The sequence below is a fragment of the Taudactylus pleione genome, unplaced genomic scaffold, assembly GCF_031769625.1.
Source record: "Taudactylus pleione unplaced genomic scaffold, aTauple2 ptg001314l, whole genome shotgun sequence".
Lineage (NCBI taxonomy): Eukaryota > Metazoa > Chordata > Amphibia > Anura > Myobatrachidae > Taudactylus > Taudactylus pleione.
In genome coordinates this window covers 10,880,224-10,904,714 of record NW_028285714.1, presented here as the reverse complement: position 1 = coordinate 10,904,714, position 24,491 = coordinate 10,880,224, and the positions used below count along the sequence as shown (strand labels likewise).

Here is a 24,491-nt window from a genome sequence, read left to right as displayed (position 1 = left end):
TCTTAATTCACAGCAGTTCACATGGAGAACTGATCATCAGTCTCCCACATGGAATACAGAGACCAAAAACAGTAGTGCTCAGAGGGGAACTTTGCAGTTAAATTTTATTTACTGCTGGGTGCATGTGCTCCAGAATGCAGTTAACATAGCATTCTGGGATGCAAATTTGTCGGTGATCAGAGAGCAGTACATCACTGCCCAGGTGGCTGGAGGAGCAGGAGAATGGAAAGACTGTTAAATGACCAGAGGACAGAGTGCCACTGAAGCTTTATCTAAATAAATAGCTTGCTCCAGCATAACTGGACATTACTGTACTTGCTGCATTGCTTTTTCTATAACTTCTGCTTTGCATTATTCTATATGCTGCGCAATCATCATGAGAAACGTTTTCACACTGCTGAACAGTATTGCTGGCCAAACACAGATACTAAAACCTGAATTTATTTTATTCAGCTTAGTGCATTTACTCTGTGCCTTACTCATTATTGCCAAGGTGAGTTACTGCGCACTCAGTGACTCTGTGGGGACAGGAAGCATTAAGTATTGCAAATACATTGCGATATATCCCGCTGCTATTCAACTGTATTCCTGCATTTTGTATCGCCGGTATGGAACAGCTCTTCCTATAGTATATAGAGTTCTTCCTATATAGAGCTGTCCAGGCGATGAAAAGACTTAAGACATGATATGGAAGTCCAAATACACATTGGCCTGCATATTTGCAAGCCACAGGGAATGGCAAGGGATTCTTCAGTCCCTCTCCAGTCATTCTTGTTTTAAGAAGCCCATAGGCTTCTATAGCAACATCCCCTGCTGTATCTTTATGCTGTGATCCTGCATAGAGCTAATATTTATAGTCTATTGATGCATCATCTTTTTCTACTGGCATGGTACTTTGGGTTGGTACCTTCCGATCACTCTGTCATTTAAACTAATATTCACTCCTGTCAACTATCAGCTGTTAAGTTATTGCTATCCTGGGAACAATCATAAACCAGTCAACATATTGAACCTGATTTAGTGTCACACACTATTCCGATATGAGCGCAGTTGGCCGATGTTATAAGTACTGTGCATGTGTCTGAGCACACTGTGCATGTATCCCAACTGCTACTGCACTAAGACACAGAATGAATTTGGACTCATGTAGTAAGGTATTTAGTGTGTGTTCCTGGGTGGCGAGGGGTGGCTAGGTTAATGCGGGTGTGTCGCTGACAGCGCCTGCATTGAAATACGCGCACTCAAGCAGGATGACATACTCAGAGAAATATGCACCTTCCATAGGGCTGGTGCGTCTAAAGACAACCTGGTGGTCTAGGGAGGGGTTAATGATGGGAAAGCCTCATAGAGGGCCTACCCTGTCTGATGGGAGAGGCTGCAGTGAGACGCACCAAGACAGATTTGCACCGATACAAGAGGCTGCAAGTGGGCATCTCTGTTTTGATGAAATTGCTTGTGACAGCATATAAATGCAGATGAGGCTGCACCCAGCTCGTGACCGGCATCAAATGTGTCACCCTCTGCTGCTCCTTGACCGGCACTGAGAACAGACACACTGTCCCAGTGCTGACAACTGATGTGTCCCACTGAGGACACATCTCACCTGGCTGCAGGACTTCTGGCACTGGGATCACACAGTTGATCCCAGCACTGGCTGCTACAGTGGAGCACATCACAACACTGTACATTGCTTTGGCTGGTGGCACACCCCTCTGCCGGGCCTGTCATGACACACATGGCACGTGTCCTGCTCGCCCCGCCCTTGTTACACCATTGTCTCCCTGGGCCAATAAGTTTAAGTATATAGTTTTCTGTAGAAAGAAACTAAACACACCCTTATGCCGGTTACACCGTTAACGCTGTGTGTGTACCCAGCAATGCGACCACCCCGTCGACGGGCAGACCTATTGGGCGACCGGTACACATTAGACATTCCAGTGCCCGACCACCAAATATGTCGGCCTCTGCTGCATCCCACGTCATGGGGTCGTCGTATTGTTAGGTTGGCCTGCATGTAGGGCCGACCTGACGATGTAGCTGACGATCCCACAGGAGTGCACATCGGACGATAGAGCATACACACCAGATGATTTTGAACAATATGTCATTCTAATGTGTCTGAATCGGGCATATTGTCCAAGAAATCGTCTAGAGTGTACACACCTTCTGGGGGTCCGAGTGTATCCGAGTCTTGGCTTGGGTCTTCCCACCAAGCGCGAGTGCCAGAATGAGGCAAAACTTTATTTTCCCGGAGTCTGATATTGTGTATTTTGGATTGAATACAATATAAAAGTTTCTCCCCCACACCATTTCACACAGAATAGTAGAGGGAGAGGCTGTGGGACTCTGGTCTGCGTATATATATTAAAAAAGTTTATAAACGCCATAAGGAGTCCTTTTGTACACCAGAACATAGGGCAGAAAGTAGTAGGTAAATTAAGAGGTTGTAGGAAGGGTTGCTGCAGGCATCATTGTCGCTGTATGTGTTTTTGTTTGTCAGACACACACTGCACACTCATACACTGTAAACAAATAGGCTACTGTATGTGGTGCTGCAAAATATAAAATGGTCTTTTGATTGTTAAAGTGAAGCTGCACTTTTTTTTCTCAAGGAAATCTACAGTGTAGTACTGCATATTGCTTTTTCATTTGCATAGTGTGTTATTCAGTGGCAGCTACTGTATGTGATGGTATATGGGGGTACAGATGGAGGGCATGACCTGTACCTCAAAACAATTCTTGCAAAGGACACCTGTTCTGTTCCTGATTCCTAAAATTGTATAGTAAATGAATTTAAAATTTTGCATTGTGTGTATTTCAGTGGCAGCTACTGTGCACGATGGTATCACCACATCATTTGCACCCCTAAACAATTCTTGCACAGGAGACTTCTGCCTTCTGGGGCCTGATTCATTACGGATCGTTGTTGTGATCGCAGCTGCGAATACGCACGTAGTCTTACTGCAAAAATATGCTAATGATTTCTATCGCAATGCCGTCACAGCGAACTTCACTTATGAAACATAAGGACGCCCACTTCACCTTACCCACATCCATAATACTTACCAAGTCTGTGAAAACATCTGTAACATCAAGAACCATCGGAGCCTCATGCACACTTGCACAAGATCTGACCTTACTCAGAAATTGCCAACCTCAACGCATGCAGTGAAAGCCAAAGCTGCGTATGGCATCGTAGTAGCTAATTTATGCATGCCACTGTAACTGCGTTCAAAGGCACTGGCACACCTGTGTTTCGCTGACCACTCCCCCATCACCACCCCCAACCAGTCACTTCCTGTCAATATCTGCAATGGGTCTGCGAAGTCACTGCAATCGCAGTCCAATTGCAATGAGACCTTCGCTCACTGTGATGCATGTGCAGAACACAACAAACGGCTCTCTGCGTGCGTAATCACAGTTGCGATTGGTAATTAATCATGCCCCTGGTGCGTAAGAAAATTGCCAGTATTTTATAAATTAATTTTCTAAATTCGCATAGTGTGTTTTTCAGTGTTAACTACTGTGTGTGGTGGTATGCCCCCATAATCTGCACCCCAAACATCATAACAAAAATATCCAGTCTTTTAATAAAACTGCATAGTAAAGGTAACATGCCCTATCTCATTGTACATTTACGTGGAGTGTTCTTAGTTAAGTTCAACAACAGTAGCTTTACTAATGCTGTAAAAAATAAAACCAATCATGCATCAGTCAATAGAAGAGCAAGAGCAACCCAGTACTAGAGCTGCAGCTGCTGCCAGTCATAGTACTTCAACATCTTCTAAAGGCCACCTCAAATCTAAAAAGTATTTCACCATCATAAAAAAAACATCACCTCTAACTGTGAAATAAAATTGTACTGCTGAAAAATGTAAAATTGCCAACATGTCATACAGCACATGCAGAGGCAAGGAAATGCTCAACCCATGGCATTTCTTTGCAAATGGTACTCCTTCTACTGCTGTTTCATGCATTATTGTGAAAGTTGGGGCCAAACACAGTCTGGCATCTTCTGTAACCACGCATGCAATAGCTTCTCACTCTAAGTCTGGATGTGTCACCTTTTAAAACATGCAAATCAGTGCACAAAAAGAACACCAAGGTTGAAAAACAAACTTCAGACCCCTGAGGAGAGTCCAGTGGTGTCCATGAGTGCTACAGTATGTGCGATTCTGACATTTCTGACACTGTAATCGTAGAAAAGCCTCCTTACACCATTTCTGGACCCTCTGTAAATGTGAGGATGAATACTAGTTAAAGTCATGATTATAAAGTAGAAATTGACGATGCTACTGTGGAAGTACAACAGGATGAGGGAGATATTTCTGTATTTGAAGTTGATAAAATTCAGATGCTATTTGTGACAAACTAAGTCAGCCACCAGTGGCAGCTGTTCTTGCCCATGATAAGAAGAAGAAGGACATTGTCATGCCTGGACATAAGACCAAAAAAATCCTGACATTTGTCATGCCATCTTTACCATTTGTGAGGCGAAAGTAAGTAGAGGAAGGGACATTAACCATCTAGGCACCTCCTCCCTGTTACTAAATTTGCAGCAAGTTCATGCAATTTTTTTTAATCAAAATCTGAAAAATTCTATAAAATAATAACATGCAGTCCAGCAGCATAGAAAGATCCCAGCACATGAACACCTTCATCATCGACTTCATTAATGATCAGAGTGAATGCAGGACATTTGTGGCCTGAAAGATTTCTGGTCATTTTTGGAATTCAACATTCTCATGTACATTAGAAGATTGCAGCAACTGCAACAACCGTTCCATATGCCATTCCACAAACTGTAGTGAGAGGTAGAAACCAGGTAAAATTCCACCCTTTACATGCTGCAGCAACTGAGAAACAGTAACAAGCCATCCAAGCATACATAACAAACCATGATACAGGGAGAGGGTGGGCATGTTATCTTAGTCTAGTACAGTGAAGAATACTTAAAATTTTATGCAAGCTGCTGAAACCATTTGAAATTATGTCCAATGAAGTTAGTTCACACACTGCGAGCCTGAGTCAGGTCATAAGCTCAATTACACTACTGGAAAAGTAGCTAGAAAATCTGAAGGAGGAGATGAAATGCTGCAATTCTGCTAAGTATTTTGGACTTGTAGATCAAGTTTTTTATTCGTGTCACCAGGACCAAAAGGTTTGCAAAATCTAGCAATTGGATCACTACATTTTGGCAATCATGCCTGATTCTAAGTTTAAGTCACACATAATGTCTTTTTTTCAAACTGACACAGATCTGCTTCAGTTTTTCCTGCAAATACTGCTGCCAGGAAAAAACTAACCTTTTCCAAGAGACCCACTAGTGATGATTAGTCCACTCAGCACACCAGAGTGAAACATTATGACATCTCATCAGGCTTAAAAGAATTTCCCACAATTATAGACACCTCTAATATCATTCAATCTGATACAGTAAGAATCAATATAATGGTGGATGATTATTTTAATGACAAATAATGTACAAATTAGCATCTCACACATTCCCTTTGAATACTTGGATAGAAAAAAAACAATTGGAATCCCTTGTACAAACTACTCTAGCTTTGCTTTACTTGCACACCCTACTGTGTGTACTCAGAAAGATTGTTTAGCGCAGTCGGGAAACTGGTGATCAATTTGCACAGGAGGCTGCTTCCAAAAAATTTGGAAAAACTGATGTTCATAAAAATTAACTACAATTCTATGAGGAAGATCTTTGTCGCCAATTACAACAAAGTACAGCAATTTCTGTAATGGTGGAATTGATTCCAATGGGCATGAGCTAATATCGTGTGGTGGTGATGATAGCACTGATGAGCGTGAGGAGGATGAGGATGATAAGGGCATCTTCCAACTGTGATGATGATTAACACTGTTACCTGCATATAGCCTATTGGCAGCCTGGTATCTGTCAGGCCCAAACAAACCATCCATCCACAATGTGACAGTCTCTGTCGCTGAACTGCTTGGTTTGTTAAGCTGTGCATATCCTTTTTGGAAGGCACAAGGACAATTCCATCATATACCACTTTTCTATATGGGCATTGCTCAGATTGTGTGCATTAGACAGACATTGAATATTACTGTACTTTATTGGGACATTCATGATGTTTTGTAGCTTGAAATGCCATCTATTACCAGTCACTCATCCAGACATATAGGTCCAGTTTCCTGAAGCTTCTCTACAGATACAGAGTAGTATCATCAAATCATATAATTATATAATTAATTATTGAGTTCCACTAGGCTGTTGAATCCTCAGGCTAGTGATTTGCTGTTTGGATTCAGTTTCCTCTTTAAAAAAGTAATTGGGCTGTTGGAAGATTTTTTTTAATGGTGTTTTCTATGTCTCAGATTTGTTTTTTTTAATAGTTGTTTTAGTACTATATTCAATCTATGCTTTACCTGGCTTCCGCTAAATACTCCACCTTCATTTACCTGTGCTGGCCTTGGGGCTTTGATCTAATTGTTGATTAATTAAATAATTCTATACATTCATATAGTTTTTTATTTTATTTGTCATCCTGTCACTGCAGTACCACTATGTTTCATAACACTGCTCTGTAATATTTATACATTTTACAGAAATCCAAAATCGAAACAGAAGCAAAATACTTGAAGGTGGTTTTGCCAAGACCAAAACATTTGAGGGTTGTTTTGCAAAAAAAAAACATGGACACATGCACATCTGTAATATATTTACAGTACAACTGAATACGCTATTTCGTATGTGAAAACATCCTATTACTCCAATGTGCCCCACTTCCACTGGTCACAGTTACAATTTATGTCATCAACACCCCTTATCACCTACACACTCAAATGCACATTCCCAGCCAGACAGTGACAGCTGTGGTAATTTATTTATCGCAGTACCAGCAATACTATTGCAGTTGGAAATGTTATTTATATGGCAGTTGTTTCCTCAGAAATATAGAGCACATACAGCTACCACTATGCGCCAATTCATATAGCCACCCGCAGTTCAAGTTAACAGGGCCGGTTGCAAGGTTTTTTCCTATTTAATTAAATACGGTTTGTATTCAGTAGGATTTTATGTGGATTTTTTTCTTGCAGCCCATGACCATGTGAAAATTTTCTGAAAATCCCTATTTTAAGAAAAAAATATTGCGACTTGGGGCCTGACTCAGCAGCGTACACAATTGCAACTACGTACGCAGATCGGCCGATTGTTCAGTACTGCGCATGCACCGTGCTGCAATCACACTACAATTACGCTCGAACATAGGAATCCATTGCAGAGTGAGTGACAGGCCGTGAGCATTTGGGGGTGGTAACGGGTGAGTGGTTGCAGAAATGCAGGCATGTTTGTCCGTTTGAACGCCGCTGCATGGGCATACATAAATTAGCCACTGCAATAGCATATGCAGCTTGAGTACTCACTGTGTGTGACGAGACTTGCAATTTCTGCGACTGGTCAGACCTGCTGTAATTGTGCCTGAGGGGCCGATGTGCTTCAATGGTCCCGATGTATACGCTGGATGGCGAGATATTACAGATGTGATAAAGCAGTAGTGGGCTTCCCTATGCTGGCTAAGCTATGGCAGACATTAGCATATTTTAGCAGCTTAATTGCGTGAGATTACGCAGTTGTGATCACAATTGCGATCCATACTGAATCAGACCATTACTTCAGAACCACTGAGATTCCCCCCTAATGTTTAATTAGGCATTGATTAGTTTTTAATTAGCATAATGTGGCCAATACAATAATTACTAGAAATGTGCGGTGACCCCTTGTTTTGGTTTTGGCAAAATCACCTTCGAGTGTTTTGGTTCTGATTCGGTTTTGATTACTTTAGCATTGATTATAACCAATTAAAATCATGTAATTTGGACCTGTTTACATGCAATCCAAAACCCACGATTCGTTTTTTAAATCCAAGTTCCGATCTTACAGCAGACCTGAGATGGCACTTTGCTCTACCCCGAACCCTAAAAGTGATCCAAGCAAGGACTCTATTTGAATGAGGACCCCAAAGTTCAGGTGTTTTCGGTTTTCAGGAAAACCAAACCGCACATTTCTAATAATAATTGTAATTTTTTAGTGCATACTAATGGGTTAGAAGATGTGGGACAAATACAGTATACAGTATATGTTTTTTTATGGATGGCACAATGACTTTTCAGGTCTCCTTACAAATTCACAAGTGAAATATTTACCTAGCAGATGCACAGGTGTAATCATTACTCACTGACCTATTTTAAAGGATACTTGTGATTCTGTTATGAGACCTGAAAAACATGCACTGTTTGGGGTGCTAAGAATCGAGTCTAAGAACTTATGATCTATACTATTATCCAGTATTTTGTTTACACTTCTTGGGGTACAGAGTGATTTCACAATTTTTCCCACAGTTAGGACCTCATTCAGAGTCGGTCGTTGCAGCCACACGGTCGTACGCCACCGATGTTCGATATATTGCGCATGCGTAAAGTTCGCAATGCGCATGCGCAAACTAGCCAGGTCGGTAGTTTGAGTGACAGATGGAGGCGTTTGTGGGTGGTAACAGGGGAAGGTGCTTGAAAACGGGGGAGTGGAGATCTGAACGCAGGCGTGCCTCATTATGCGAATGGCTTTTTATGGGAGTGCATACGGATTATGGGAGTGCATAATTAACAAAGTAGCGTCATGGCACATGTGACCTGGGAGGTTTTTACACTGACATGATCGTAGAGCTTAAGAGAGGGTATGGTCAACCTTAAGCTCTACGACAAGTTCCGATGGTTCCCGATGGTCTCGATTAATCCTTATATGCCCGGAGATGACGTGCAATGCGTACGAGAAGGGGGCATATTTTCTTGTCTTCCGACCGCTTCCTCCCCTTGGTCGGCCAACTACCGATCCGAACTTAGGGACGCAACATACGAGGGAATCATTTGCATATCCGGACCCTTTTTCCGTACGACCGTGTGGCCGCTTCGACCGACTCTGAATGAGGTCCTTAATGCGGCTATTAAATTACAGCGCGAGTGCTTTCTGCAATAATGTGGCTGAGAATCAGGAATGCATATAGACTCGGTAATCACAATTACTGCACAATAGGCTAATTAATTCCGTCCGTGGTAAAACATTAAAAAAAAATTACACTGCAAATAATTTAATATGCCCCTATGTCTCAAAACATTATAAAAGGATTTACATAGTGACAAAAGATGGAGGTCAATGGCATCCCTCAACTTGACAATACTCCGGGATTCATTTGAAAAGAAGCCAATTGACTTCTATAGGCAATGCCACCTATAGATGATTTTGCTTATCTGGTACAAGCTCTGGAAAGTTTAAAAATAGAAAAAAAATGCATTATATTGTGAGAAAACAAGAAAAACAAGTTTAGTACTTATAATTTATGGCTGACTGTGTGACCAGCTAGAAAGTTAGTCATCATGATTATGGGCCTGTTATTATGTGGAGACCTGTAGCTGTAGATCCATCTGCCCCATTGGTAATATGGCCCTGACCATTTTGTAGAGAACTGTATCTGCTGATGTGACATCTTACAATGTAAGGTATACTTACTTTAACCTAAATCTTATGTCTAAATAATGATTGATAGATAGTTGGTGAAATGCAGGTAAAATATGATTTATAAGCTCAATATACTGATCCTGTATCTTGCTGTAGCACTGCTAGCTATCAACTGTATCTGTTAAAATGCCTCCTGACTGTGTAATGTAAGATTATATTATCTAAATGAGAGAAAAATAGAAAGATAGATTATAAATACATTACAAATAGATATGAATAACAAAATGCTTGCATGAGATGATTTTTTACCTCAGTATACTGATCATGTGACTTGTTACATCATAAACAGCCTTTGTGATGTCACTCAGCTTTGGTAGAAAGGTCATCATTTTGTAGAGACCTGTCAGTTATCAACTGTATCTGCTGATATTTGTCAAAATGTAAGATATGCTGATTTTAACCTAAATATTATATAAAAATAATAATTGATAGCTAACTAGCTAGCATTGGTGAAATGCAGGTAGTATATGGTTTTATAACCTCAATAGGCTGATCATGTGACTTGTAATAGAAGTGTCAGTTAACAACTGTATCTGCTAACATATCTACTGACCTTGTAGATTAAACTTATTTTTACCTAAATGATAGATTTTAAATACATTATAAATAGATAGATAGGAATGACAAAATGCATGCAGGACGTGATTTTTCACCTCAGTATACCGACCATGTGACTTGTTGCATCATAAAAAGCCTTTGTAATGTCACTTAGCTTTGGTAGAAAGGTCACCATTTTGTAGAGAACTGTCAGTAGTTATTAACTGTATCTGCTGATATCACATGTCACAATGTAAGGTATGCTGATTGTAACCTAAATGTTATATGTGAAAAGATAGATAGAAAAGGTAAATTGCAGGTAGGATGTGATTTACTGTATAACCTTAATAGGCAGTACATGGGAGGTGCTATAGAACTGTCAGTTATCAACTGTATCTTTTAATATGTCTACTGACCTTGTAAAGTAAGATTATTTTAACCTAAATGAGAGATAGATAGATAGATAGAATATAAATAAATTATTAATAGATAGCAATGGCAAAATGCATGCAGGGGTGATTTATTACCTATGTATACTGACCATGTGACTTGTTACATCATAAACAGTCTTAGTGATGTCACTCAGCTTTTGTAGAAAGGTCACCATTTTGTAGATAAATGTAATTTAGTATCAACTATGTCTGCTGATATGACATGTCACAATGTAAGGCATGCTTATTTTAACCTAAATATTATACGTAAGTAATGATTGATAGCTAGCTTGGGGGAAATGAAGATAGGAGGTGATTTATTACCTCACTAGGCTGATCGTGAATTGCTATTGTACTGTCGGTTATCAACTGTATATGTTAAAATATCTACTAACCTTGTAGTGTAACATACATGATAGATTATACATTCATAATAAATATATAGATAGGAATGGCAAAATGCAAGGTGATTTTTCACCTCAGTACAGGTTGAGTCTCCCATATTCAAAATGTTTGGGACAGGGGCATTTTGGATATCGGAATATTCCGTATTTTGGAATATGTGCATACCATAATGAAATATATTGGGAATGGGACCTACATCTAAACACAGAATGCATTTATGTGTTATATACACCTTATACACACAGCCTGCAGGTAATTTTATACAATATTTTCAATAATGTTGTGGCTCAAACAAAATTTGTGTACATACATGAAATTCATTTATGTTTCATATATACCTTATACACAAAGCTTTAAGGTAATTGTATACAATATTTTTAAAAATGTTGTGACTTAAACAAAGTTTGTGTACATCGATCCATCAAAAAGCAAAAGTTTAACTATCTCAGCCATGCTACAAAAATTCCATATTTCAGAATATTTGGATATGGGAGACTCAACCTGTATACTTGTTCAAGGGTCTATATACTGAGATGGGGAGGAGCTGCAACCAGTGCTGTGTAGGTATGACCACAGCAAAGTGCGTGTGTACACCCATGCGCTATCAGCTCCACTGTGTCTATCAATACATAGAAATAGAATAAACAATTTCAATACTTCCAATTTATGGCTGACTGTGTGATGCTGATGATGGGCCTGTTTTTATGTGGAGGGCTGGCACTTGTAGCTCTGTCCAGGGCTGCCACCAGAAATTGTGGGACCCAGGACTGACAAAATAGGCAGCCCCTCCCATCTGCGTAGTCTCACACAAGCATGTGCTGCTCCCATAGCCACATATCCTTCTGTCTCTCAGCGCCCCCCCCACATTATCCTCTGTCTCTCAGTGCCCCCAACCACACAGACACAGTCCCCTCTGTCTCAGTGACACCGCCCACATTACCCTGTCTCAGTGACACCCTCCCCTCATTACCCTTTCAGTGACACCCCTCACATTCACCCCTCCAACTCAGCAATCCCCCCACATTCCTCTCTGTATCTCAGTGATATCCCCCCATTCCCTTCCCAACTGTAACATTATTATAATGCGAGTCCTCCCCAGTGAAGAAATGTTCCTATTAGCGGGTTCGGTATCTCCCTGCCCCATGTTGGAAGTGGTGTACGTGGCTTTCCCCTATCACAAAAAACTTGAAGGGTCCCACGTTCGGTCCAACAAAGGAGCGCTCACTTTCTGGTGCACTCTTTTATATGAATTATGAACAAATAAATGTTACACAAGAGTATGATAAAGTTCACAATATACACATACTAGGGGTGTGCATCGGCCACTTTTCGTGTTTTGGTTTTGGACCTGGATCTTTCTTCGTGTTTTGGATCTGGATTGGTTTTGCCAAAACCACCCTTCGGTGTTTTGGGTTCTGGGTTTTGTGTTTTGGATCTGTATTTTTTTTAAAAAAAGCATAAAAACAGCTAAAATCACAGAATGTGTTGGTTTTTCTGCTCCTATGCTATTATTAACCTCAAAAACCTTAATTTCCACTCATTTCCAGTCTATTCTGAACACCTCACACCTCACAATATTGTTTTTAGTCCAAAAGGTTGCACCGAGGTGGATGGATGACTATGCTAAGCGACACGAGTGGGCGGCACAAACACGTGGCCCATCTAGGACTGACACTGCAGTGGCAGACAGGATGGCAGTTTGAAAAACTAGGCCCCAAACAGTACATAATGCAAAGAAAAAAAAGAGGTGCAAGATGGAATTGTCCTTGGGCCCTCCCACCCACCCTTATGTTGTATAAACAGGACATGCACACTTTAACAAACCAATCATTTCGGCGCCAGGGTCTGCCACACGACTGTGGCTGAAATGATTGGTTCGTTTGGGCCCCCACAAAACAAGCTGGCAATTAATCTGTCCCTGCACAAACTGGCTCTACGGAGGCAAGATGTCGTCCTCATCCTCCTCATTCACCGATTCCTCACCCTCTTCAGTGTTGTGTACATCCTCATCCTCACAGAGTATTAATTCATCCCCACTGGAATCCACCACCACAGGTCCCTCTGTATGTTCTGGAGGCTGGAAGAGTTGATAATTCATTTTTATGAACATCATCTTCTCCACATTTTGTGGAAGCAACCTCCTACGCCTTTTGCTGACAAGGTTCCCGGCTGCACTAAACACTCTTTCGGAGTGCACACTGGAGGGGGGGCAACTCAGGTAAAAAAGAGCCAGTTTGTACAGGGGCCTCCAAATTGCCTCTTTTTCCTGCCAGTACATGTACGGACTATCTGACATGCCTACTTGGATGCTGTCACCGATGTAATCCTTTAACAGACAGACGCACGCTTGTCGCTGCTGCTTTGAGGATGCAGGTGGAATCTAGACGGGATTTGGAACTGGGGACACACTACCTCCATCAATTGTCTAAATCCCACTGTACTAATGGCGGATACCGGACGCACGTCTAACACCAACATAGCAGTCAAGGCCTCAGTTATACGTTTTGTTTCAGGATGACTGCTGTCGTACTTCATCCTCCTCGCTAGGGACTGTGGGAGGGTCAATTGTTTAGTAAAAGTAGTGGTGTTCCTGCTTCCTCTCTGGGATGATGAACAACTCCCAGCAGCAGCAACAGCACTAGGAGGAAGCGGTTCTTGATCTTTCCTTATTTTATTTTTATCTGAGAAAGTTTGGTCCTCCATTTATGTTATATTGATAAATACGTGCGGCTAAGGCGCACACAAACACAGAAGATATTTTTTTATTTTTGCTGGGAGAGTAGTGCACTTTGTGGGTTACACCACCCTTTAAGAAATGAGCCAGCCGGCTCTTTACTTATGGGACACAGGCGCACGCTTGTTGATGCACGTGCAGCCACAGTGCACACAATTCACAAACACAGAAAATATTTTTTTATTTTGTTTGGAGTGTACTTTGGGGGTTACAGCACCCTTTAACGGACAAGCCAGCCGGCCCTTTACTAATGGGACACAGGCGCACGCTTGGCGCTGCTCCTTTGTAGATGCACGTGCAGCCACAGTGCACACAATTCACAAACACAGAAAAAATATATATTTTTTTTGCACTTGGGGGGAGCACCCCCTTGACAACACTACAGCACCCCTTTAGGACTGGGACACTGCACAGGACTTTGGAGTGGACACAGCCCCTATGGACAACTGACTGCACAGCAAAGTCCAGCCAGCCCCTATGGACTTTGAAGGATTGGACACAGCCTCTATGGACAACAGCAGCACAGCACAGCGCAGCACAGCACAACATTACACTGCACTACACTACACTACACAGCCCAGCCAGCCCTAACTCCCACCCTCCCTCTTCACTGTCCACAGCCGAGTGAGAAAATGGCGCTGACGCGGGTACCTTATATAGGATCCAAAACCCGCGAGACACGGAAGGCGGGATGATGACGTTTTGCCTCGATTTCAAATCCGAGTCAAGCGGGAAAAGTCGAGCCTGACTCGGATCGGGCTCGGGGGGTTCAGATTTCAGAAATCCGAACCCGCTCACCCCTAACACATACACAATATTTTTACTTAAATTGGGTTAGTGTCCCCCAAATACTTGTTTCCCCCACCACAGCCAGCCCCTCAGGAAGAATTCAGGCCTTAGGGAACAGGAATGGGGGCTGCTTAAGGAGGTGCAGTATTGTAGAAATCGGACGATATTAGTTGCAGGTAATCTCCTGCAGGCCTGGGAACATCTCAGGCACCCAAAATTGATCACTTTCACAAAACGGGCCGCAAGGTGGGCTGGGCTAGGGAAGAGTTGGCAGTCCCTGGCCGTGTCTGAACTAGAAGATTAGCTCAGTGTGATCTGGGCCTGAGGTTCAGTGCAGCCCCTACCTTAAGAACCAGGGACGGGCCCCCCCTCTCTGTTCGGTCCCGGGACTCCAGTCCTGACAGTCTCCCCTGATGGCGGCCCTGGCTCAATCTGCCTAATTGTTAATCTGGCCCTGCGGTCACATAAAGTTCCCTGTAAACAACAATACTGTAAAGGATAACACAGAAACAAAGAAATATATAGTAACAAACCAAAATATCGTAAACATTATGGGAAAATATCAGGTGCTTCTAAATTGCACATTCTTAAATGGAAACGAAAAGCATTCTTTTTTTACACAGCATTTGCTTGTTTTATTAACCATGGCTAAGAAATTCTGCATTGGCAAAAGTCATATGTCATTTATACATCTCAGTCATTTCAGCAGGAGCTCAAATTGGTTAGAGAGCAATATGCATAATACTTAACTGTCTTCATCAAGTGCCAGCAGGACCACATTGAGGCTTTGCAGGATCTGCTTCTCATCCTCACCCTCTTGTCCACAAAGTTTTAGACATTCCAAGTCCTGGCACAATCTCTCGGCAAGGGATAGAGAAGCCCCTTCGGAATCTGTGGGGTTTATAAGTCCCTCAGGCACTAAAAAGATTACATACACAGATTTTTTTGTAAATACATGCATCCTGCTTAATAAAAGTAAGTTGTAGCTTAATGTAATTGCTCTCTTTTTATTTTATACTAAAATGAAAACCTTTTTAAAGTATCCTTACCTCCTTTGTGCACTTCATCCACTAAAATCTAAGCTTTTGCATGTAGGGCGCTCTCCCTCTTTACTTCTCTACATAAATAATTATGTAATCTGAGCACTGTAATTATGTGCACATCTATATTGGATGCAGGGTCCCCTTGGTCCACAGAGGGCCCGCAATGCACACACCACACCCATGCATTATACATACCTTTCCGGAGTCTGGCGCTGCAGGAATCACTAAGAAAATAGAATGGCCGACATTTTCAATGAGATTGACACATGCAAAATAGTATAATCACTGGAAACATGGCTCAGGGGCCATCTTCCCAGAGAACTGCATATGTGCAGTAGACTCTGACACTGTGCAAGAGTCTACTCTGCAATTGCTCTGGTGAGAGAGTGCAAGCCCCATGCACGGAGACTGCACATGGGCCCACTCCTCTCTTAGGACCTGATTCAGCATGGATCAGAACTGCGATTAAACATGCAATCGGTAAATTGTTGTGTTCTGTGCATGTGCGAAGCAGCCACTGTAATCAGAACTGCGATGTCAGTGACTACGCAGAACCATCGCAGAGTGATTGACAGGAAGTGCCATTTGTGAGAGGTGACGGGGGGGTTGACGGCGAAATGCAGGCGTGCCAGTGCGTTTGAACGCCGTTGCATGGGTGTGCATAAATTATCTACTGCGATGCCATACGCAGCTTGAGTACTCACCGTGTGCATCAAGGTTAGCAATTCCTTAGTAAGGTCAGAGCTTGTGCAAGTGTGTGTGAGGCTGCGATTGTACTCGATGTTACCGATGGTTTTGCAGTCTTGCTAAACATTACGGATGTGTGTAAGGTAAGGTGGGCATCCCTATGTAGTGCTGTGATGACATAGCGGTCACAATAGATTAGCATATCGTCGCAGTGAGACAGCGCGCGTAATCGCTAGTGCAATCGCAGTTGCGATCCTTGCTGAATAAGGCCCTTAATCCGCCCCTGACTGTAATATTGTACTGTACCATATAATCTTACTGGACGGTGTGTCTATAGCTGTGTTGCACAACTCAAAATTGTCCTGTATTGGCTTTTTGAAGGCATTAAGCTAAACAAATGATAATTAGGATGGCTAATGTCATTCACAATGTTCACACGCCTTCCTTAAAATCAACTTTTCATAGATATCCTGGACACAAGGCAAATGATCACATTTCCAGTTGACTTAACTACCCTCTTCAATGTAATTCGGGGTATATCCATAGTAGCACTTCGCTGGACATTGTATGAACGGGAGCAGATAAGCACGTGAGTCGTCCACTCTTGCAGAATTGTACTTAGTAGTATATAGAATTTGTGCTTAGTGCTGCACCCACTGTCTGTGTTGTATGTACTGAGTTACACATGAAAAAAAACCATATATATATATATATATAAAAAATATTTATGGGTTGACACTAAGCGTTCACCTATGATATATCAGAATAACAACAGAAATGTGACTAAAATAAAGTACGTTTAATTGTTATAGTATGATAGGAGTACAAAGAGACACAATGCTCCAATTAAAATGTCCAAATTAATTAAATCTCAATATGAGGATATATATATAGGAAATGTAGGATCTTTTCGCAATTTTTTTGTATACCTCCCTCTCATCTAATTGTGAATGAATCTCCGCTCGATAGTCCCTGATATCTTGGATGACTATGGCACCGTCTTTGTCGGCGGGCCTAATGATAATATCTTCATAAGCCTCCAGATTCCTCAGGGCTTGCGTTTCCTCACGGCTCAAATTAAATTTCAGCTTTACAGGTGTTTGGCTGAAATGAGTTACAGCATCGTCTAATAAACGTCCAACGGTTTTCAATGACGCATTTGTAGACATTGGGTCAAATATAGACCTTGTTGCTGATGCAAGATAAACATCTATAGCTGATCTCTCCGTGGGAACATCTTCCTTATGAAAAAATTCTTTCAGCCGTAGCTTCCGAGAAAATCTATGAGCATCCAATTTCCATTCAAAACAATTGTGAGCATTGGTAGGTACAAAACTTAATGCTTTACTCAGGACCTGTAATTCCATCACACTTAACGATCTCTGAGATAAGTTGAGGATTAAACTCTCTTCCGAGTTGATACTTTCCTTCCTCCTCCTCTTGTCCCCCCTCTGATTTTGTCGTCCCCTACGAGTGGGGGTTTGGCCCGGGGGTTTACAGTATCCAACCCCCCTTGTTCTAAAGGGACAGATTGAGTTTGTGAATGATCCTCTGTTTCAGAGACCACAAAATCACTATCCGTGTTACTGTTGGACGTATATTCCTCCCATGAGCTCTCAGCATTCCTCTTCTGCCTTGATCTACGCTTTGCAACAAAGCCTTGTGAATCGTTCTGCAATTCACCTATCGATTAGTGGTAGAACCATCAACCAACCGGTGGCGAGACACTTTAAAGAAAGGGGTCATTCATTGGCTTCACTTAGATACTTCATGATAGATCATGTACCCCCCTCATTATGGGGTGGGGACAGATCTAAAAGATTATTAGTTAGAGAAGCTCAGTGGATTGTCCGTTTGGACACTATTAGTCCAAAAGGACTTACTGACAAAATTAATTGGAATAGAATTATGTAAAAGTGAATATTTCTATGTAGGCTGTAGTTGTTGGATTGTATCCACTTTATTATATTGATGCAGAACCCCTCTGTTTATGTGAATCTCTCTTGAATATTGACCAATTTATGTATGTGTTTGTATTTGTATGTTTTGATTGTATATTTAATATATGTGGTTTGTATTTGTATTTTTTAGATGTTACTGTGCCACTATCCCCACCAGCGGCTACACGTCTGCCCGCTGGAACCAGCTGTAGACCCGGTTGAACGCAGGAGGAGGAGAGCCATGGAGCGCAAACAGCGCTCACCATGGTTACACTTCCTGTCGGAACCCGGAAGTGCATCAGCGGGAGCCTGTCAGGCGGGAGTGGTGAGCGGCATGGTGGCTGGATGATAGGTATAGTAAGGGGGTTATTTAAGGGGTTGTTTATGTGTATGTCTTTTGCTGTATGTGGTACTGAGGAAGGGGCTGTGACCCCAAAACATTCATTGACGTGAATACACTGCATCTTTGTTTGATTTAAGTCTCTGAGTGCCATTTTTCCAGTGGAGTGGTATACTAATTTTCTAACGGGCACCGGAGTTATTTATCTGTGTATTGGAGTGCCGGCTGATTGTGGAACTTAAATATGTGTGTGTGTGTGTGTATATATATATATATATATATATATCTAGAAGAAAAATTACATATGGGGGCACTCCATAGTGCGTAAAAGTATTTAATCAGACACAGAAACAACGATGCTTAACATCACAAGGGGTATGCTCGTACCAATGTTTAAAACAGGGTGGACTGGTTACCACATGATGGAATATGAAGGATATATATAATATGTGGTAACCAGTCCACCCTGTTTTAAACATTGGTACGAGCATACCCCTTGTGATGTTAAGCATTGTTGTTTCTGTGTCTGATTAAATACTTTTACGCACTATGGAGCGCCTCCATATGTCATTTTTCTTCTAGATTCCATTATCCTGTGAGATCCAGGATCCATTTGTTACTCATTTGGGGAGCAGCGGTCCCAGCTTTCTATGAGGACTCTAGTGCTTTAAGACCAGCATTGGTCGTTGTGTGGTGAGCTGTATACACACTCACCTCTTGACTTTATATACAGATAGACTGTCAGCGCCGGTCATTATCTTTTGTCTAATATATATATATATATATATATATATATAGCAGAGAAGGCGGCACTCAGAAATGTAATACCATTTCACAGCTGGTAAAAAATATAAGTCAACGTTTCAAGACTTTATTGTCTCATCATCAGCATAAGAGGTACAAACAAACACTAACCTTATATAACCATCACCTACACCATGTGTGTCCATGGATGGCGGGCTACCCGGAAGATGCACCAATGTGACATCACTCACCGGGGTCCATCCCCAAGGCAACATCATATTCAAAACATAAAAATATTCCAATACAATAACTAAGTTTAGAAAGCGTCACTAGACATAGCAACATTAGTATAGACCATCTAAACATGTGAACATAATCACAATAACATGCATTAAAAGTAGAAGAGGCAACACACAGCGGCACCAATATGCAGGAGAACGCTCAGATAAAAGACAACATGATCCAGTAAAAATATACATAGCCGAAATGCTGATGTTATAGCGCAACCTGACATCAGTAATAAGGGAGAATAATACTATACTAATGCAGTGATGCTTAAAATAAACCTGAAAAACCTGACAATCGAAGCCACAATGAATCCATAAAATAAATAATATATCAAAAATAGATTAGATAAAGCAATGAAGCCCCATCGATTCATTGAGACCTTTGGGAATCACAGTTCCTAGTCTGTGAATCCATTCGCATGCACAGTGTAGCAGTTTACCTGCCCTATCACCGCGGCAAATGGACACCGTAATGTGGTCAATTAGAATAAACCTTAATGAGGCCAAACTGTGTCCAGCACCTAAAAAGTGTCTGGCTACAGGCTGGTCGCTACGCTTGCTCTCTAATGCCATTTTGATAGTGGACCGGTGTAGGGCCATTCTCTCTCTGATCGTTCTTTCGGTCTTACCAACATAACTTAGTCTGCAAGTACACGTTATGAGGTATACTACGAATTTGGTCAGACAGGTTAATCTATGATGAATAGTAATCTGTTTGCAACTAAGAGGATGTCTAGAGGTGGTACCAGTATTCATTTAGTGACAAGTTAAACAATTTAAGCATCGATAACAACCATGTTTGAGGGACAAAAAACAGGATGATGTATTACATATAGTTGAATGCTCCGTGATATCAGTACATACCAATTTATCTCTCAAAATATGTCCCCTAGTATAACATGGCATAATGCGTGTATCAGCTAGATTTAAAGAAGGGTCTGATTGTACTATAGGCCATAACTGCTTCACAGCTTTACTAATTTTAGAACTGGACAGATTGTAATGTTTAACCCATGGTATAATCTTTTTAGTGTCATCCTGTTTCTTCCTGGACAACAACTGTTCTCTTGAAGCAGACATGGCACGCATCTTGGCCCTTAGCAATTCATCATGTTTATAACCTCGATCCTTAAATTTAAGTATCATGTTGTCAATATGCTTTGTTGAATTGTTGTTTAGAACCTGACCAGATGATAAACACGTCATCGATATAGTTCTAATATAGCCTTTAATCAATAAGTTAGCATAGGATGGGGCCACATTGGACCCCATCGCGCAACCAGACACTTGCAGAAAAAAACTGACCATTATACAGAAAGTAATTATGAGTGATAATCATTTCTAAAAGCTGCAAAAACAAATCTACATAGGGACCTCTATATAAATCGTTATCCACAATCAATGTTTTCACTGCAGCTAAACCTTCTTCATTAGGATTGATGGTATACAAATTTGAAATGTCAACACTACATAGAAAGCAATCTGATGGTAAATTACTCACAAGATTCAACATATTTAGAAATGCTGTAGTGTCAATAATAAAGCCTGGACTACCTATAATACAGGGTTGCAACAAAGAATCAAGGTAAGTAAATAATGTGTGAAATAAAGAGCCCCTAGCTGCAATAATAGGTCGCCCAGGCGGATTAATCATGCATTTGTGAATATTTGGCAACGTACAAATGACTGGGACCTCCGGATTAACTGGGATAAGTGCAGTTTTCAAATGTTATGTAATAACAGCTTCATGTACTGCCTCAGATAAAACAGAAGTTAACTCATTAGAAAACTCACTGGTTGGATCACCCTGAAGTGCTTTATATACTGAACTATCAGACAACTGCCTTTCAGTCTCAGATTTATAGGTAGAGATGTCCTGTAACACAATTGCCCCGCCCTTGTCCGCGGGACGAATAATAATGTCAGTATAATGTGCCAGATTCTGTAAAGCATCATGTTCAGACTTAGTTAAATTATGATGGAATGTTCTCAAGCGACCACTGGATTTCTTAGTGATAGAATTAATATTATGATCCAACATGCGAGAAAAAGTTCGTATAGATGCAGTATTGGAAACAGGATCGAAAGTACTCTTCTTCTGAAGTTTTTGCAACTGATGCGGAATTTATGTCATAAATTGGTCAATCTGTTGTGGGTTGCTCTTAGAACCCCTAAAGTGTTCATGCAATTTCAATTGTCGTGTCAATTTATATTTTTCCACCTCCAGTGCAAGTTCATTTGTAGTACAGGTCGCTACAAAGGAGAGACCTTTGCTTAATACCCTCATTTCAGTTTCAGATATGGGATGTGAAGATAGATTAAATACTATCGTCTCTGAGGTAGCCTTTGCCCCTGACCACCTCTTCGCGTATATTGCCTACAGCGCCGAGACCGCTGTTTCGGGTTGTCACTCCTAAAGGGATAGCCACATTGCTGGTACTTTGTGTGAAATTGCTGTCAGAGTCACTAGTCGTAGGAAAATCTTGTGATGAATTTGATTGACCCTGATCCCGCTGTTGGAATCTGCGTCAATACCTGCCACGTTCGTATTGATTATGTTCACGAGGACCAGCTCCAACCCAGTGATACACATGGTTCTGCTCATAATCGAGATTAACTTTAAGTAATTTTTTTCTTTTTGAACGCTATAAGATCACGTTTATAAGATGTCATCTCTATAGATAATTTATCAAGCCAGTTGTTAGTTTCATCAGCTTCAAACGCAGATTTGTGGTTTGCTTCAAAAAGATAAATTTTTTATTTGATGATACCTAATTCTCGAGTCGACTCCTCGATAACAAGCAGCATTAAGTCGAAGCTGCATTTATTTAATACAGCAATCCAGCGTTTGCAAAATGCTACATTGAATTTACCGATAGTAGGTGCATTACGCACCCGGAACCCTCTCTGGATACGTTTATCCTTATAATAGTCACTAAGTGAAATGCCATGGTATAAATAGTCAATCTCCTTTTGTTTAAGTCGTGTCCATTCCTTATATAAATGATCCAATGATGCTGCTTCAGCCTCACCTGTGAAATGCTGATCAAGCAAAATATATTCTGCTTCAGCATCAGAAAAATTTAAGGTAGTACCTAATGTTTGCATCACCAGATTGACGCTATCAATTTCAACATCTGAATTGGGATATCTGCCATCACGACAGAATACAAATTAATTAAAAACCACAATGAATGGAGAAATACTCAAAACGGGGTGCTAAAACCCTCGGACCCACCAACTTGCTGCATAAGCGGTGAGGCCAACATTGAAAAAATCCAGGATGGGTAGCACTCCCACTGTATCCAGAAATAGTACACGCTGGTGCCTTCCTAGGTATCCCATGGCAGGGATCCAACATAAAGGGCAAAGAAGGCAGCACTCAGAACTGTAATACCACTCACCGGGGTCTGTGTTATCTGAGCGTTCTCCTGCATATTTGTGCCGTTATGTGTTGCCTCTTCTACTTTTAATGCATGTTATTGTGATTATGTTCACACGTTTAGATGGTCTTTACTAATGTTGCTATGTCTAGTGACACTTTTTAAACGTAGTTATTGTATTGGAATATTTTTATTTTTTGCTTATGATGTTGCCTTGGCGATGGACCCCGGTGAGTGACGTCACATTGGTGCGCCTTCCGGGTATCCCGCCGTCCATGGACACACACGGTGTTGGTGATGGTTATATAAGGTTAGTGTTTGTTTGTACTTCTTATCCTGATGACGAGACAATAAAGTCTTGAAACGTTGACTTATAATTTTTACCAGCTGTGAATTGGTATTACAGTTCAGAGTGCCGCTTTCTCTGCCCTTTATGTTGGATCCCCGCCCAGGGACACCTAGGAAGGCACCATTGTGTACTATTTCTGGATACAGTGTGAGTGCTACCCATCCTGGATTTTTTGTGTGTGTGTGTGTATGTATATATATATATATATATATATAATGTGAATGTCAGTGACAGTTGGTAGCTTGTAGGATGGGTGGCTATCTGGGAAGGGATCGGTATGAATGACCGCCGGAAGACTGGCACCAATGAAAATCCTGATCGGTAAGTACACTAACTATGCCTAACCCTCTCCCCCTCCTAACCCTAACCATCCCTTAGGAGTGCCTAACACCCCCCCCTAAGTGCCTAAACCAAACCCCCCTGTCCCTGCAGCCTAAACCTATTCCTCCCGGGGGGGTGCCTTTCCCTAACCTCCCCCCTGGGGGTGCCTAACCTTTAACCCCACCTTCCCTTAGCCTAACTCTAACCCTCCCAGGGGGGTGCCTAACCCTAAGTCCCCCCCTGGGAGCCCCTAACCTAACCCTCCCCCCACTGCTGTCTGCGCCCCCCAGCCCAGCTTACCTTCGTTCGGTATGCCAGATGTTGGACTCCCAGCATAGGGATAATGATAGGCATCGGGATTTCAACGCCTATCATTTGTCCCATCAGGATTGCACAGTCGGGAAGCCGGCGGTTGGCATTTCGACCGTCGGCTTCCAGACTGCATACGGTCAGGGAAGTTAGTTGGCTCCTTCAGGGTGCCTCTATCCATAATGCCAGTGGAACTACATCTCCCTTGTCACAACTTGTGGCGCATAAACAGCCTTCTTCCCCCTTTAAACCGGGTAGGAACCGGGTCGGTGGTAAGTAATGATTGATCAGGGTGGTGATTGAGCCCTTTTAGGGGGCTACTGTCCGTGGTCTCCAGTACCTGTCCAAGCCTTTGTGGGGGCTGGCATCCCTTGTAGGAACTGATCACACCCCAAAGCATGAGCTCTTACTGTTGCACTTCCCCGGATGGCCCTTCATGCTCCAGTCCGACACTGGGTTGCAGGGGTTAAAATGGGCCTGAATGGGGCAGAACTGCATTCTGTCAGTTCTATTAGGAGACTGAACCAGTTCCGCCTCCTCCTGCCCACCACAGCCCGGCGTCGCAGGGAGGCTCCATTTTCCGGGCGCCCACTAGGATTATGTTACTAGCGGGCACTCCTGGCTCCTTACCCACAGTGG

At 41.9% G+C, this 24,491-nt stretch overlaps 1 protein-coding gene across 1 annotated transcript in view; it reads right to left on the bottom strand.

Annotated features, from left to right (window-relative positions):
• The window catches only part of LOC148443245 (rap1 GTPase-GDP dissociation stimulator 1-A-like), a 154,657-nt gene that overhangs the window by 67,980 nt on the left and 62,186 nt on the right, over positions 1 to 24,491 (bottom strand). Inside the window, exon 2 of the mRNA XM_088463084.1 lies at positions 15,200 to 15,367. Within this exon, the coding sequence (XP_088319210.1) occupies positions 15,200 to 15,367 (168 nt within the window). The remainder of the gene's footprint in view (positions 1 to 15,199; positions 15,368 to 24,491) is intronic.